The following is a 15,919-nucleotide window of genomic DNA, read 5'->3' as shown; positions in this document are numbered from 1 at the left end:
TCAGTTCTGTTCTTCCTATCCATCAAAAATTTAATCATTCATACCCTTAGCACTGTACAGGTGCTGTGGGCAGCTGTAAGTAAGATTATAATATGTCCACTGTTTTCACAGAGTTTGAAATATTTTTGCATTGACAAAGCTTGTATGAAAGTAATCCCAATACAGTAAAATATAAGTACAGTAGAGTCCAATCAAGTGCCTAGATGTGTAGATCATAAATGGCAGTACATCGTCAAAGATTAACATTTCATACATTTATCTAAAAGTTTACACAAAATGAGCACTTTGGTTTTGGATCAGATTAAATGCATTATTAAATATTTAATCACCTTAGGAAGGTCATAATGAATTCATTCATTCCAAAATTAATTACTAAATGGTGAATACAAGCCAGGTTCTATGCTATGTTTTAGACATACATTGGTGAATAAAACAGACATTTTCCTTCCTTCATGGAAAGCACAATTTGATGAGATTCTAGACTAATATGCTGTCCAAGTGAATTTCTCATATAAAATTATGCAATTTACAGGACACTGCACATGCCCACACTTTCTAAATAGTCTCTCTCAATGACTACAGTACTATTTGAATTTTGTCATTAGAGGGTAATTCTTTCTTACTACTTTTTAGTATTGGCGAAAACTTATTGAGAACTTGTTATATACCAAGCAATGTTATGAATATTTACATGTCTTAACCGGTTTAATCTTTAAAAGAGCCTTGTGATGTAAATACTATTATTAATCCCATTCATAGATGAGGAAACAAAAACAGAAAGTATATGTGACCTGCTCACAAGACAAGCAGCATAGCTGGGGTTCTGATCCAACATTATCAATAAAGGAATCTTTGGATTAAATTTTTAAAAACACACATTTGGGCATAGAGTTAAATGGGAAAATAAGACATGCATATTAATAACAAACAATAAATGAGAATATACTAAATTATTAATTAAAAAATAGTGCGTCAGATTGGGTTTTGTTTTGTTTTGTTTTGTTTTGTTTTTGAGACAAGAGTCTCACTTTGTCGCCCAGGCTGGAGAGCAGTGGCATTATCTTGGCTCACTGCAATCTTCACCTCCCAAGTTCAAGGAGATTGTCCTGCCTTCAGAGTAGCTGGGGTTACAGGCACGCACCACCACGCTTGGCCAGTTTTTGTATTTTTAGTAAAGATAGGATTTCACCATGTTGGCCAGGCTGATCTATAACTCCTGGCCTCAAGCAATCTGCCCGGCTAGGCCCCCTAAAGTGCTGGGATTACAGGTGTGAGCTACCAAGCATGGCCAGGTTGGATTTTTCAAACCTAGTTAATTTAGGCCAAGTGTGGTGGCTCACGCCTGTAATCCCAGCACTTTGGGAGGCCGAGGTGGGTGGATCAGGAGGTCAGGAGATGGAGACCATCCTGGCTAACATGGTGAAACCCCATCTCTACAAAAAAAAAATATATATATATATATACAAAAAATTAACCAGGCGTGGTGGCGGGTGCCTGTAGTCCCAGCTACTCCAGAGGCTGAGGCAGGAGAATGGTGTAAACCCGGGAGGCGGAGCTTGCAGTGAGCCAAGATTGCACCACTGCCCTCCAGCCTGGGCAACACAGCGAGACTCCATCTCAAAAAAAAAAAAAAAAAACTAGTTAATTTAGAGTCTGATATTAAAAGTGCTTTGGAATTTAGACTTCACTCTTTCTACACCTCAATTTATTCTGTGAAAGAGAACTAAAAATATCTGCTTTGAAAACATCAGACAATTGTAGTGAGCACAAATATAATAATTTGAATGAAGATGATGGGGAAACCATAAAGTCCTATGCATATGTCAGTTTCTATTGTTACTCTTCGTTCATTTGAATCTCCCTGGAAAAGCAACAGCCATCCTTTTTAAAAGGTGTTAGACTTCTTCATGTTACTTTTTTTAAATGAATTCTAATAATTCCCTAATTAGATATATTTTTTTGACTTGGAATCAGAAAAACAAAAGTAGACAGTGAAGTTAAAATAATAAACAGGAAAAGACCTTGTTATGGTAGAGACCTCGTGTTTTACACTGGCATTGTAGGGAAGGAGGAAATGGGGCCTTCCATTCACCTTAGAAGCCCTTCATGGTGAGAGTTGCTTGGACTGTTTATATTTCTGTCAAACTTTTAGGAATTATGGGGAAGTATAAACAAGATATAAGGCAAAATCACTGTTTCCAAGTAGAATACAGTGAAATCTGCAGCCAGGGACAGAATATACAATGTCTGAGAAAAAAGTCCGAAAATAAATAAATTGTATCTTACCGTCAGTGCCAAGAGCGATCTTTTTTCTTGTTTTTGTTTGTATGGTATTCAGTGCTGCATGTATATCTGGCAATGATAGTTGGAATCAATCACAGTATTTGGCAAATTATCTATTCCTAGGGGAAGACTACAAAGCCTGCCATGAGTGCATCTTTTTTCTTCATGACACAGGTGGAATACAGAATTGATTTTACTTTTCCTTAATAAGCGTTTACATTTTACTCCATTACAGTCCTAAACCTGAGCTATTCACGCACTTCTGCAAGATTATACAAGCAATTACGTGAAACTTCTATTTTTGATGTGAATATATATAATTTTAGCCCCTTTTTATTATTTAACAGGAATCCACTGTGAAGAAGACGTCAATGAATGTTCTTCAAACCCTTGCCAAAATGGTGGTACTTGTGAGAACTTGCCTGGGAATTATACTTGCCATTGCCCATCTGATAACCTTTCTAGAACTTTTTATGGAGGAAGGGACTGTTCTGATATTCTCCTGGGCTGTACCCATCAGCATTGTCTAAATAATGGAATATGCATCCCTCACTTCCAAGATGGCCAGCATGGATTCAGCTGCCTGTGTCCATCTGGCTACACCGGGTCTCTGTGTGAAATCGCAACCACACTTTCATTTGAGGGCGATGGCTTCCTGTGGGTCAAAAGTGGCTCAGTGACAACCAAGGGCTCAGTTTGTAACATAGCCCTCAGGTTTCAGACTGTTCAGCCAATGGCTCTTCTACTTTTCCGAAGCAACAGGGATGTGTTTGTGAAGCTGGAGCTGCTAAGTGGCTACATTCACTTATCAATTCAGGTCAATAATCAGTCAAAGGTGCTTCTGTACATTTCCCACAACACCAGCGATGGAGAGTGGCATTTCGTGGAGGTAATATTTGCAGAGGCTGTGACCCTTACCTTAATCGACGACTCCTGTAAGGAGAAATGCATCGCGAAAGCTCCTTCTCCACTTGAAAGTGATCAATCAATATGTGCTTTTCAGAACTCCTTTTTGGGTGGTTTACCAGTGGGAACGACCAGCAATGGTGTTGCTCTGCTTAACTTCTATAATATACCATCCACACCTTCGTTTGTAGGCTGTCTCCAAGACATTAAAATTGATTGGAATCACATTACCCTGGAGAACATCTCATCTGGCTCATCATTAAATGTCAAGGCAGGCTGTGTGAGAAAGGATTGGTGTGAAAGCCAACCTTGTCAAAGCAGAGGACGCTGCATCAACTTGTGGCTGAATTACCAGTGTGACTGCCACAGGCCCTATAAAGGCCCCAACTGTCTGAGAGGTGAGAGGAAGCTAAGTGCTATGGCTAGGAGTGCCGTGCCTCAGAGCAGAGCAGAAACAGCAAAAACAGCCAGACTGCTTCTGCCTGCTATGAAACATAATGACCCCACAGGACTTCTGATGCTGGTTGCCCACTGATGAGAAAGAAAAGAAGAGGGCAGTGATGTGCATTAATTAATTTTGAGTGGATTCATAGGCCATCAGTTTCGCTCATACACAGAAGTAAAAAAAAATAAGCAGATAGCTCCTTTCCAAAGAGGTTTTCATCCTTGTGTGTGCAAAATGCTACTGCAATTTTACCATTGGTCGCATATCAGAAATTTATTGTAAATCTCATTTGAAAGAGAAATAATCTTTTGGAAAAAAAAGAACCTTAGACATAAAATTTGTCAGTGCCACATACTAGCATGATATTTTGTGCATAGTAAATTATCTGTAAATATTCATTTCCTTGCTCTCCTTTCCATGCAATTCACACTTGCTCCGCAATCATAATTAAGCATAGTGGTTTTATAAAATGCCAATTTTATTCAAAGGTATCTTTTCCAAGGTTGCCCTGGAGAAGACAGATAATATACTAGGTGTCTTAAGAAAAAAAAAAAAAGAAAAGAAAATGTGGAAAGTAACAATAGTAGAACTTGGTAGATGCCATAAACTAATTGATCTAATTTCTCTAGTAAACCACAGTTTGCAAAGTATTTCAAAATCCTTAACTTCCAACATTGTTCTAGAGATTGCTGTTGATAGTGATCATTATTTACCTGTTTCTTTTTATTATTATTATCATACATTGAAAAAGTCTGAGAGGTAATTGTAAGAGACTGCTTTGAAGTTCAGCTGTAATTTACCCCAAGATTTTAGAGTAACTTGAAGTAGGACAACATCTGGTAAGTAGTCTTCTCTGCTTTACATGAAGTAAAATTAAAACCAGTCTTAGCCTATACTCTATTCCATGTTCAAATGTCTAAGAATTATTAGAAACTACTCAAGGATTTCCCCCTGACCACAATATTCATTACAAATCATGGACCTGTTTGACAATGAAGTATGGCGTCTACTAGCTCTACGTAATATTTTAAATAGAATGGCAAGTTGTTTTGTGATTTTTTTTAAGGAGAAAAAGGGAAATTATGCTGAGGCAATGTTCACTTTCTGAAGAAAAATTTAATTGACCTAAGGCAATATTTTTACTACATATACAAAATAACAAACAGATGCTGACTCATTTTGACTGGCTTCCAGATGCAGTGACCCATGAGGTTAATACTGACCTTGGTGATGTTAACTGTCCTAGTAAATAGATTCAAGAGATGCCAATCCAGTGGGTTCTGGTTTTCTTTATTTTATCCAACTTGGAAAACCATGAACTTTTCAAACCAAGTTCCTGAATTGGTTACCCTTCCCCCGCTTCTCCCAGTTTCCTCATACTCCAACATTATTTGAAACTGTTTAACCCTCATGAAAATATTTGACTTCAAAAGATCACTTTACAGAGAGACAGTTCTGTAAAATCTTTTCTTTCTGAAAATTCTTGGTATAAATTTAAGAAAAATTATATTTTTCATATCACCTCTTCATTATAAAATTAAAATATTCTGTATTTTCTGTTATCTAGAAGGAATGTTTCCTGGAGAGTTTATTCCCACTACAAACAATGCTTTTAAGCAGTAATGAGAACATGAAGTCTTTCTGCTACTGTACGTGTATATTCAAGAGGGAGGAGACATACTAAAAAGCACAAAGGGAAACTTCAGCCCATTCATTCCTTGCACTCATATTTGGCTCAATGTTTTCCAACCATGGTATACACTGTAATGAACAAGGAGACTGGATAGAGGATTTCGGTGGCTGACTAAACACAAAAGACATAGTGATTTCCAATATATCAAGGTTGATCTTTTTAAAATAATCTAATTTCTCAACAGAAAGAGTGCTGAAAAGGATTTAACTAAGCTTAGTTCACAGAAGTGTCCATAAGTTTCTCTCAGCATATCTTGTGTTGACTGTTTGTAAGAACTTGAAGCATTCAAGATACTACTACTCAGAATAAATGGCATCACCTACCTCTTGCTCTCTGGTGAACATTTGACTTTACAAAAGCAATTTACATATCTCTTCTCTTCAGCCATATACCTAGATTTTGAGAATTTTATTCTCTTAGAGTTATAGTTTCCTAGATATAGAAGAAGATTCATTCTGTGACTGAATTTTTAACGCAATTGTACCTGCCAAATGTAGTGGCTCAAATCTCTGCTCAGACACCTTCACAAATAGAGAGATCACTCACTCCATCTTGCCAAAAATTGCCCCAAAGTTATTTCCTTATATTGAAATAAAATAGGATTTGCCTGTTGTTTTCCTTCATTGACCATGTTGCATTTCTGGAAGACATGCAAATAAAAATCTCAACTTGCCTGCTACTTGAGAATACTTAATATCTGAAGAAAAGTATCTTGAGCCATCTAAACCATCAATTCTATTCAGGCTAAACATCCCGTTTCTTCTAATGTTTGCCATCTGACATAGTTTTCCGACACTTCATCAGCTGCTTGCAGGTTTTGGAATATATTTGCTTCTTTGTATTCCTTCTAAGATGTGATGTCTGTATGTGCTGGATGATACAGTGACACACAGGGCCATAACCTCCCTTATTCTAGATAATGTGCTTCTGTTTTTCGGCTCAATACAACATTGACTTTTTGGCAGCCACACTTCGTGATTGCATCACTTTGTATCATTGTCACTCATGATGCCACATAGTCCTGTTTCTCCCACTCTAAACTTATAAGGCACATTTAGATAGAACTGGCTCTTACTTATTCTTGTGAAATTTCATCATGTTGTATTCCATCAATCATTAAAGCTTGCCAAAATTGTTTTTCATCTGCATATGTTGTCCCTCTTCATGACATGTCAACCACTTGTATGAGTATCACCCTTCCAAATGCACAGCCAAGTCATGTGTCTTCAGGTGTTTCTAAAATCATGTAGCAAATCACACATGCTGACTAGTTGCTTGTGATTTCTGAGGAATAGGATTGCTGAAGAGTCAGGCTTCTGAGAAAAAAAAAATACTCTGTGTTTTGGCTTTTAATCCAGATCCACAAAGTGATGCTGAAGGCGTCCTGGGGTGACCAGCAGGCACCCCACTACCCCTGAGGTTGAGTGATTCTGGGCATATCTTCAAACCTCAGGGGCTGCAAGGGCCAGATTTTCTTATTAAGCATTTTATCTTATATGAAAGTACTGCAGTGTGTTCAGAGATGTTAACCTCTTCAGAGGGGTTATTTTATCTAACAGTACACTTTTGAAAGCTACCGGTAGTTGTCTGGAGCAGGTGGTCTCCAAATGCAGATTCAAAATGCAATGTTCCTGTATTAAATCAAGTCAGTGTTCTGAAAATATAGCCTTTTATGCAGAAGATCTTCAAACACAGATGATTGTCTAAGCAAGTTTTACTATAGTTAAGTATGTTTCTCCCACTCTAAACTTATAAGGCCCAAACTTCAGCTGGGCCATATGATGACATTTAGACATGCTGAAATATGCTCTTTTTTTCTGGTTAGTACTGGGATATAAAATCTTGAAGACAGCAATGTCTTGAAGACAGTGCTCTTGTCAAGTTATTAATGCTTTCTAGATTGCAAAATCAATGGTCAATTCTCAGTCCCAATCTTACTTGATTTCTCAATACCAGTTAACACAATTAAACACTCCCTCCTCCTGAAAAACTATTTTCTCACCAGGCTTATGGGCCACCACTCTCCCTTGGTTCTCCTCTTATCTTACTGGCTACTCTTGCATCAAGTCCAAGGGCTTACTTCTTGGACCTCTCGTTTTCTCTCTATATACTCACTCTCTTGGTGATCTCATCCAGTCTTGTGGCTCTAAATACCTACTATGGTTTGGATGTATGCCCCCTCCAAATCTCATGTTGAAATGTGATTCCCAATGTTGAAAGAAGGGCCGATGGAAGGTGATGTATACCAACAAATTCCACATTATCAGAACATCGTGCCTGAACTTCTATATCAACTGCCCACTAGTCGCTTCTGCTTGAATATCCAAAAAGGCATCTCAAATTTAATATGGACTCCCACCTCACCCAAAAATCTGTTCCTCCAGTTTTCTTCCCTATCTCTGCAGATAGAAACTTCATGCTTCCAGTTGCTTAGGCCCAAAACCTTAGAGATGAGCTTGCTCCAGAAAATTCTGTTGTGTCTACCTTCAAAATATTTTGAAAATCTGACCACTTTTCACCACTTTCACATTACCACTGATCCAAGCCACCATCTTTTCTCTCTTGAGTTACTACGATAATGTAGTATAACTTTGGGCTTTTGCTCAAATATCACTTTCTCAGAGTTCCTCCCTGATTGTTCTATTTAAAATTATAATTCCACCCCTCCAAATTGCCCTATTCCTTTTCTCTACCTGACATTTTATGCTAAAGGATTTCTCACCATCTGACACATTATATATTTTGCTTCCTTGTCTGTGTCTGGTGTCTTTCCTCCAACTAGAATGTAAGCTTGATGAGGATGGAAAGTTTTCTTCCTACCATGTCACCTATATTTTACAATGTCAGTTTTTATTTTTATACATCTCAAGAGTTTTCTTGAGGTGATGCACATCAATAGCATTGCCACATATGAGCATCACTAACTCCTCTGACCACAGGAAATGCATGATGGGTTTAATACTCAGCTTTGCCCGTAGTTCTCTGTTTCCTGTGCCTTTCCTACTCCCAACCAGGACCACAGAAGGAAGGGTCTTTCTTTTTCCTTGCTCAACTGCCTTGCTTCTTATGTGAGATGTCATCCCAAGAGAAGATTTAATCATCTAATTCTTGATTTCTGTTGTCTCAATTTATGTTATTTACCGATTAAAAACCTGAAGTTTAGAAAGGTTATGTAACTAGCCTAAATCACATGTTAATAGCAGACTTGAGACAAATACAGTCCAGGTTCTAATAAATTTCTTTACAAAGAATAATTAGGTTTAGTGACATGTTTGCTTCAGCGTGCTTCTACGTAGCAAAGATTATGACTGCCTGCACAGTCCACTTGCAGAGGGTTGCATGAAGTGCCCTTGTCCAAAAATTTCTTCCACCAAGTTGGAGTATAGTAGTGTCTGGTATACCACCATTAAGGCCCATATTTTAGGGCAGCGAAGGGGAGATTATTTAGTTTATCAATGCAGAGATCTTTTTGGTCTGTTTTGTGATCAATGGGCCTCAAGTGTAAACTACAAACCAAAATACAGTTATTTTAGGGATGAAGTAAACTCAGAAGCCGAGAAAGAGGCCAAATCATTATTCTATTTAATAAGCCTGTCCTGAACTTTAAAAGCTATGTATGAGTGTGTATGCCTGTGTGCATGTGTGTGTGAAATGTATAATTTTCGTCTTCCATCTCTTCTGTCCTTTGAGCCTTAAGATGTTTCTTTTTTTTTTTCCTCCTCCTCCTCTATTTTGACATTGAAGAGTATGTGGCAGGCAGATTTGGCCAGGACGACTCCACTGGATATGTTGTCTTTACTCTTGATGAGAGCTATGGAGACACCATCAGCCTCTCCATGTTTGTCCGAACACTTCAACCATCAGGCTTACTTCTAGCTTTGGAAAACAGCACTTATCAATATATCCGTGTCTGGCTAGAGCGTGGCAGACTAGCAATGCGGACTCCAAACTCTCCCAAATTAGTAGTAAAATTTGTTCTTAATGATGGAAATGTCCACTTGATATCTTTGAAAATCAAGCCAAATAAAATTGAACTGTATCAATCTTCACAAAACCTAGGATTTATTTCTGCTTCTACATGGAAAATCCAAAAGGGGGATGTCATCTACATTGGTGGCCTACCTGACAAGCAAGACACTGAACTTAATGGTGGATTCTTCAAAGGCTGTATCCAAGATGTAAGACTAAACAACCAAAATCTGGAATTCTTTCCAAATTCAACAAACGATGCATCTCTCAATCCAGTTCTTGTCAATGTAACCCAAGGCTGTCCTGGAGACAACAGCTGCAAGGTAATGATTACTCATACAAACTAGGTATATACTGTATGTTAAACTTTTACTTTATTAAAAAGATAACTTATTAAAACCATTCTTTGTATATAAAGATGATGTTACTGACCCACCACCATAGAATAATATTTCATCTGTATTTTTCCAACAAGACTGTGAAATTTACATTGAGCCATAGAAATGAGGCCTTGATCTTTTTGGCATCAGGATCTATTAACTAACCAAAGTAACTTCAGCTATAGGATTCTCTCACCCTCACAGCAATCAAATTACTTAAGTATAATAATATTTCAATTCCTAAACTCCTAATGGCACCCCAGAGGTTTAACCGAATTAACTCTTTTTGGGTGATATTGTTAACTTTATTTTAAATGCCCAGCTACTATTGTTTTGAAATTTTATTAAGTCAGCAACAACAAGAGAAATCTGAGAGATAATTTCCTTCTGGTAGTTGAAATCCTCTGAAATATAATTTCTCAAAGCCCAAGCTTTACTTTAAATATTCTATGTGCTCTTCTAAGAGCTGCTTAAATACAAGAACTTGTCAGCTCTGCATGACCTTTCAAAGGGAAAAAAGGAAATGCATTTCTGTGTGTCGAGCATTTGTTGAGCTCCAACTATGGCCCTACACTAAGCTTGGTTCTAAATATACACAAATGAATTATTATAACATAGTTGTGGAACATTTTCAATGTACTAGGCACTATTTTACATGGATTAATCCATTTAGTTCTATTGAAGGACTACTGTGGAAAGCAGGCATTGTTGTTGTCCCAATTTACGTTATTTACAGATAAAGTAACTGAAGTTTAGAAAGGTTATGTAACTAGCCCGAATCATATGTTAATAGTAGACCCAGGACAAACACAGTTCATGCTCTAAAAAATTTTTTTAAATACTTTCATTTTGAATACATTTTGTGAGCAACCTTATGAGAACTCAAATAATAATACTATGTGTCTGATTCAGAGGAAGACCAATGTGGGAAGGGCACTCACTGAGTTGGGATCCAGAGGACCTAGGTACCAAGTTTCACTGTTTCACTTCTGTATGGGATCTTGGGCAACTGGAAACACCTTCCTTTTATCGTCTATAAAACCAGGAGTAAGAATCCCTTCCTCAAATGATAATTAGTGCATGTGAAAAAGTGCCTGGTAATTTGTAAATTACAGAGGACGCTGCTATACTTGAAAAATCCTCCTTGTCCTATAGATCAATTTTGTATCTTTTCTCTCTCTCTGCCACCACTCTGACCTTTTAGAAAGGAGCTGGTAATGGCAGTAGTCATTTTTATTCTATTTAGTTAACAATGGATATTAAAAGTTTAAAACGTAAAGATGCAGGGAAATTAGCATTTTAAAATAACAGATATGTGGTCTCACCATCAACATTTTTCTATTTAGTTGCCAGTGCTTTTTATACCTTTGATTTCTTTTCTGCTCAGTCCAACCCCTGTCACAATGGAGGTGTTTGCCATTCCCTGTGGGATGACTTCTCCTGTTCCTGTCCTGCCCACACAAGTGGGAAAGCCTGTGAGGAGGTTCAGTGGTGTGGATTCAGCCCGTGTCCTCGCGGAGCCCAGTGCCAGCCGGTGCTTCAAGGATTTGAATGTAGGTAGAGTTCAAACCTACCATCTCACCGGTTAAGTTGCAACATTTGAGTTATTCCAAGAGCAAACACAGAAAAAGAGTATAGACAAAGCCAGCTTATTAAATTAATCTATGCTTGTTTCCCCTATGAGAGTAGGCTAATAAACCTGACTGGCCTCTTGCCTCATCCTGCCCTTGGTGGGTGTCTGGATAGGAAATGGAGGTCACAGCAACTCTAAACCTAGATGCTTAATCATTTAAAGCTGATTTCCTAAAAAAGGATTAACAAGGTAATATTTGACTTTCCTTCCCTAATTACTGGGAACACAGAATAAATATGTGCATGTTACACATTGCCATTTATTAACTATGAGGCCTCAGGCAATTCATGTGATCTCCATCATCTAAACCTTCCTCACCTGTAAAATAGGAGAACACTTTCTACTTTTTCGGTTTCTTTGTGATGATTCTATGACTTTATCTGTAAATAATCAAACATGTTAGGCACTCAATTAATGTTTTCTATGAGAATTTCCCTCACTGTGAAAGGTTTTCCTGTCCATCTTCTGTACTACAAAACACAATTTTCCAAATGTTAGCAATTTGAATACTATACAGTATTCACAATTTTGACATATCCACCCACTAACTATACTGTTATTTATATTCTGTCTTCTCACCTACTTCAAATAATGCACAGTCTAGTTGATAGCCAACCCTCTAAGTTTGCACTGAATTCTAATTTCTTCCCCTTATTCAAAGATTGTGCTCCTAAAACTTTTCTCTCACACACCAGTATCAATTTTTCCATCATTACAAAAAATTTCTTTTGACACTCCCTCACTCCTATTCCTACCAGCTACCATCCCATTTCTCTGCCTTAAAGAATAGGGAGAAAAAAATCCTTTAATGTGTTGTCCGCAATGTGCTTCCAATATTCTCACTCCATTCTCTCTTTTGCTCCATACAGTCAGGCCCACACACCACCACCTCCCTCCTGAACTCTCTTAGCCCAGAGATTCACAGGTCACCTTTGTCACTTCGTTCAGGTTTCTACACAAACATCCTCCAACTTGACTTTATTTTTATTTTTATCTCTTATTGTTCCTTGATATTTTGTTACATATGCATTGATGTATTTGTCTATCATCTCTTTCATCATGAGAATATAAGCTTCACAAGGCAAGAAAATTTTCTATGTGGTTTCTTGCTCGTCAATATTTGTTAAATAAATAAATTGATATTATTTTCTTCAAATTTACTTAATATTTTCACTTAACTGCTGTGGACATTAAGTACATTATCAGCTTACTATAAAAAAAAATGCATGCTGGATGCAGTGACTGACGCCTATAATCCCAACACTTTAGGAGGCAGAAGTGGGAGGATTGCTTGAGCCCAAGAATTTGAGTCTGCAGTAAGCTAGGATCACACCACTGCACTCTAGCCTGGGCAATAAAACAAGACCCTGTCTCAAAATAAAAATAAAAATAAAAATACTGCACTAAAATAATGGAATGGAACTAGAGGATAGTTTGGCTTAAGGTCAGTAGCAATGACATACTATCTAGACTGGGCCCCGAAGTAACTGAGACAAAGAAAAAAATGTATTTACTTTTATGTTTCTATACTTCAAAATCATATTATTTAAAAGACCTGTATGAAATACATTACACTGTATATACACTTGGGGAAGAAAAATACATATGCTTTTATGTTTCATACTTAAGAAATAGGTACTACACATGTATAGAAAACATGATGAGTTGGCATAAAGAATGTAAATTGGTTTTTAATGGGGCACAAAATTTTAAATGATACTTTTTCGTTCTACTTTAATTATTCTAAAATAACTTCTTAATTATTAATTTTACTGTTGATCTTTTGATAGAAATACTAAAGTTGTTAGTCTCAGCTATGTTCTACCTGGTGTCCAAATCGTTTTGAATATTTTCACAGGAAAAAGGAATAGGATTTCTAAAAACAGTGGCAGCCCCAAAAAAGTATGCACACTGCTCTGCAATCTACACATCAAGCAGTTTAGGAGCCGGAGAAACATGTGTCAGAAAGAAGTGAAGTGAACCTTTACTGCTACAACATTGCCGATAGCAAAAGACTAGTAAGTCCAACTCTGACACCCCCAGAAAGTCCCAGTAGCATTTTTTAAGTATAGCTTATCTTAGTGAAGAGAGAAAACGTAAATAAATAGGTGTACAATAGGAATTATAAATCAATTTTCTAATTGACAGGTATGAACCCAGAATTCACTTTTACTACTCTCATAATTTTAATTTTATGTAATCTTATGACGCTATTATATTTTCTTTCCAAGCAAAATATATTGAAAAGATTAAGTCTAATGGAACAAGATACTCTTGAGAGTACAGCTGATAAATTACCCTGAGTTTGCCTTTAGGACTTTAATCATCTCTATCTCTGTATCGTACCAAGATTTAAACATTTATAACTCACCTCAAATACAGGTGTGCTTATTATGGCAAAGTTCCCCAAAGAAAAGGTGAAGTACAAAAGTAATTAGGTATATCGTGTTTTTTACCCAGATCAGAAGACATGATTTCAGTGTGCTCAACAAAGTTAATAAATATATTTATATAGCATTGTAGAACACAGTCTTCATTTCATAGTTGGAGAATTTTAGAGATTTTTCATTTTAACATTTACTTAAAAACATGTAATGAAACACTTGTTGCTCTTTTTTCCCCTAAATTCCCAACTCCAAACCTGGTTGAAACACACAAACACACACACACACACACACACACACACACACACACACACACAGAGTAAAAAACAATAAGATCAAAGGAATTGATTTATTTAAGTCAAATAATACACTTGAATAATATACTGAAATTTGCTCCTGCTGTGGTTTCTAATCATTATCTCACTTTTCAGGATACAGGATGGAGTTATTTTCATAGAGTATTCATTTAATTATGTTTACTGAGCACCTACTATACATCAGGGACACACAGGCTTAGGCATAAGGATTTAGTGATAACCTAGACAGAGAAGATCCTTGGTTTTATAAAGCTTATGTCCTAGTGCAGAAAGACAGTGAAGGAACAAGTAAACAAATAAACATAATTTTAAGTGGTAATGGGAGCTATGGAGAAAATTAAGCATAGACAGTGAATGCAGGGAGGCAGTTTTTTTAACTTGGATACTCAGGGAAAAGCTTCTCAGAGGAGGCAACATTTTTTTTGTTGTTGTTATAATTTTTTTTTTTTTATACTTTAGGTTTTAGGGTACATGTGCACAATGTGCAGGTTTGTTACATATGTATCCATGTGCCATGTTGATTTCCTGCACCCATTAACTCGTCATTTAGCATTAGGTATATCTCCTAATGCTGTTCCTCCCCCCTCCCCCCACCCCACAACAGTCTCCAGAGTGTGATGTTCCCCTTCCTGTGTCCATGAGTTCTCATTGTTCAATTCCCACCTATGAGTGAGAACATGCGGTGTTTGGTTTTTTGTCCTTGTGATAGTTTACTGAGAATGATGTTTTCCAATTTCATCCATGTCCCTACAAAGGACACGAACTCATCATTTTTTATGGCTGCATAGTATTCCATGGTGTATATGTGCCACATTTTCTTAATCCAGTCTATTGTTGTTGGACATTTGGGTTGGTTCCAAGTCTTTGCTATTGAGAATAGTGCCACAATAAACATACGTGTGCATGCGTCTTTATAGCAGCATGATTTATAGTCCTTCGGGTATATACCCAGTAATGGGATGGCTGGGTCAAATGGTATTTCTAGTTCTAGATCCCTGAGGAATCGCCACACTGACTTCCACAATGGTTGAACTAGTTTACAGTCCCACCAACAGTGTAAAAGTGTTCCTATTTCTCCACATCCTCTCCAGCACCTGTTGTTTCCCGATTTTTTAATGATGGCCATTCTAACTGGTGTGAGATGGTACCTCACTGTGGTTTTGATTTGCATTTCTCTGATGGCCAGTGATGATGAGCATTTCTTCATGTGTTTTTTGGCTGCATAAATGTCTTCTTTTGAGAAGTGTCTGTTCATGTCCTTTGCCCACTTTTTGATGGGGTTGTTTGTTTTTTTCTTGTAAATTTGTTTGAGTTCATTGTAGATTCTGGATATTAGTCCTTTGTCAGATGAGTAGGTTGCAAAAATTTTCTCCCATTCTGTAGGTTGCCTGTTCACTCTGATGGTAGTTTCTTTTGCTGTGCAGAAGCTCTTTAGTTTAATGAGATCCCATTTGTCAATTTTGGCTTTTGTTGGGAGGCAACATTTGAGTGATATTAACACAAAGAAAAAGCCAAGTATAAGAAGCTCTGGGGAAATAATATTCTAGGTATAAGTAACAGCAAGTGTAAAAGGCCTGCGTTGGGAACAAGCTTGGTGTATCTTCAATGAATGGAAAGAAATTGTGGCTGTGGCCTGTGAATGAATTGGAATTGGAGAGTTAATCAGGGGCCAGATCATGTAGATGCTTTTTGTTAACATGGCAAAATTTTGTCATGAATATTTTTTTTAAAGAGAGACAGGGTCTTATTATGTTGCCCAGGATGGTCTCAAACTGCTGACTTAGAGCTATCCACCCTCCTCAGCCTCCCAGAGAGCTGAGATTATACCCACAGCTGGCTCAGATCATGTACACTCTTGTGGTTATGTTTAGAATTTAGGATTTCTTTTTAGATGATAACTAATGGAGCT

At 37.2% G+C, this 15,919-nt stretch overlaps 1 protein-coding gene across 4 annotated transcripts in view; it reads left to right on the top strand.

The window, feature by feature from the left end:
* The window catches only part of CRB1 (crumbs cell polarity complex component 1), a 211,901-nt gene that overhangs the window by 150,534 nt on the left and 45,448 nt on the right, over positions 1 to 15,919 (top strand). For 3 of the 4 annotated variants that reach the window (XM_032137031.2, XM_032137029.2, XM_032137030.2), the window contains 3 exons: positions 2,631 to 3,587; positions 9,072 to 9,619; positions 11,064 to 11,229. In XM_032137031.2, the coding sequence (XP_031992922.1) occupies positions 2,631 to 3,587; positions 9,072 to 9,619; positions 11,064 to 11,229 (1,671 nt within the window). Of the gene's footprint in view, positions 1 to 2,630; positions 3,588 to 9,071; positions 9,620 to 10,588; positions 10,724 to 11,063; positions 11,230 to 15,919 lie in introns of all 4 variants that reach the window. The other variant, XM_032137032.2, reaches the window with a different exon arrangement.

Source organism: Hylobates moloch, unplaced genomic scaffold (genome assembly GCF_009828535.3).
Source record: "Hylobates moloch isolate HMO894 unplaced genomic scaffold, HMol_V3 SCAFFOLD_18, whole genome shotgun sequence".
In the NCBI taxonomy this organism is placed as follows: Eukaryota; Metazoa; Chordata; class Mammalia; order Primates; family Hylobatidae; genus Hylobates; species Hylobates moloch.
Note: the sequence above shows the minus strand (reverse complement) of the source record. Positions and strands in the feature narration are given on the sequence as shown.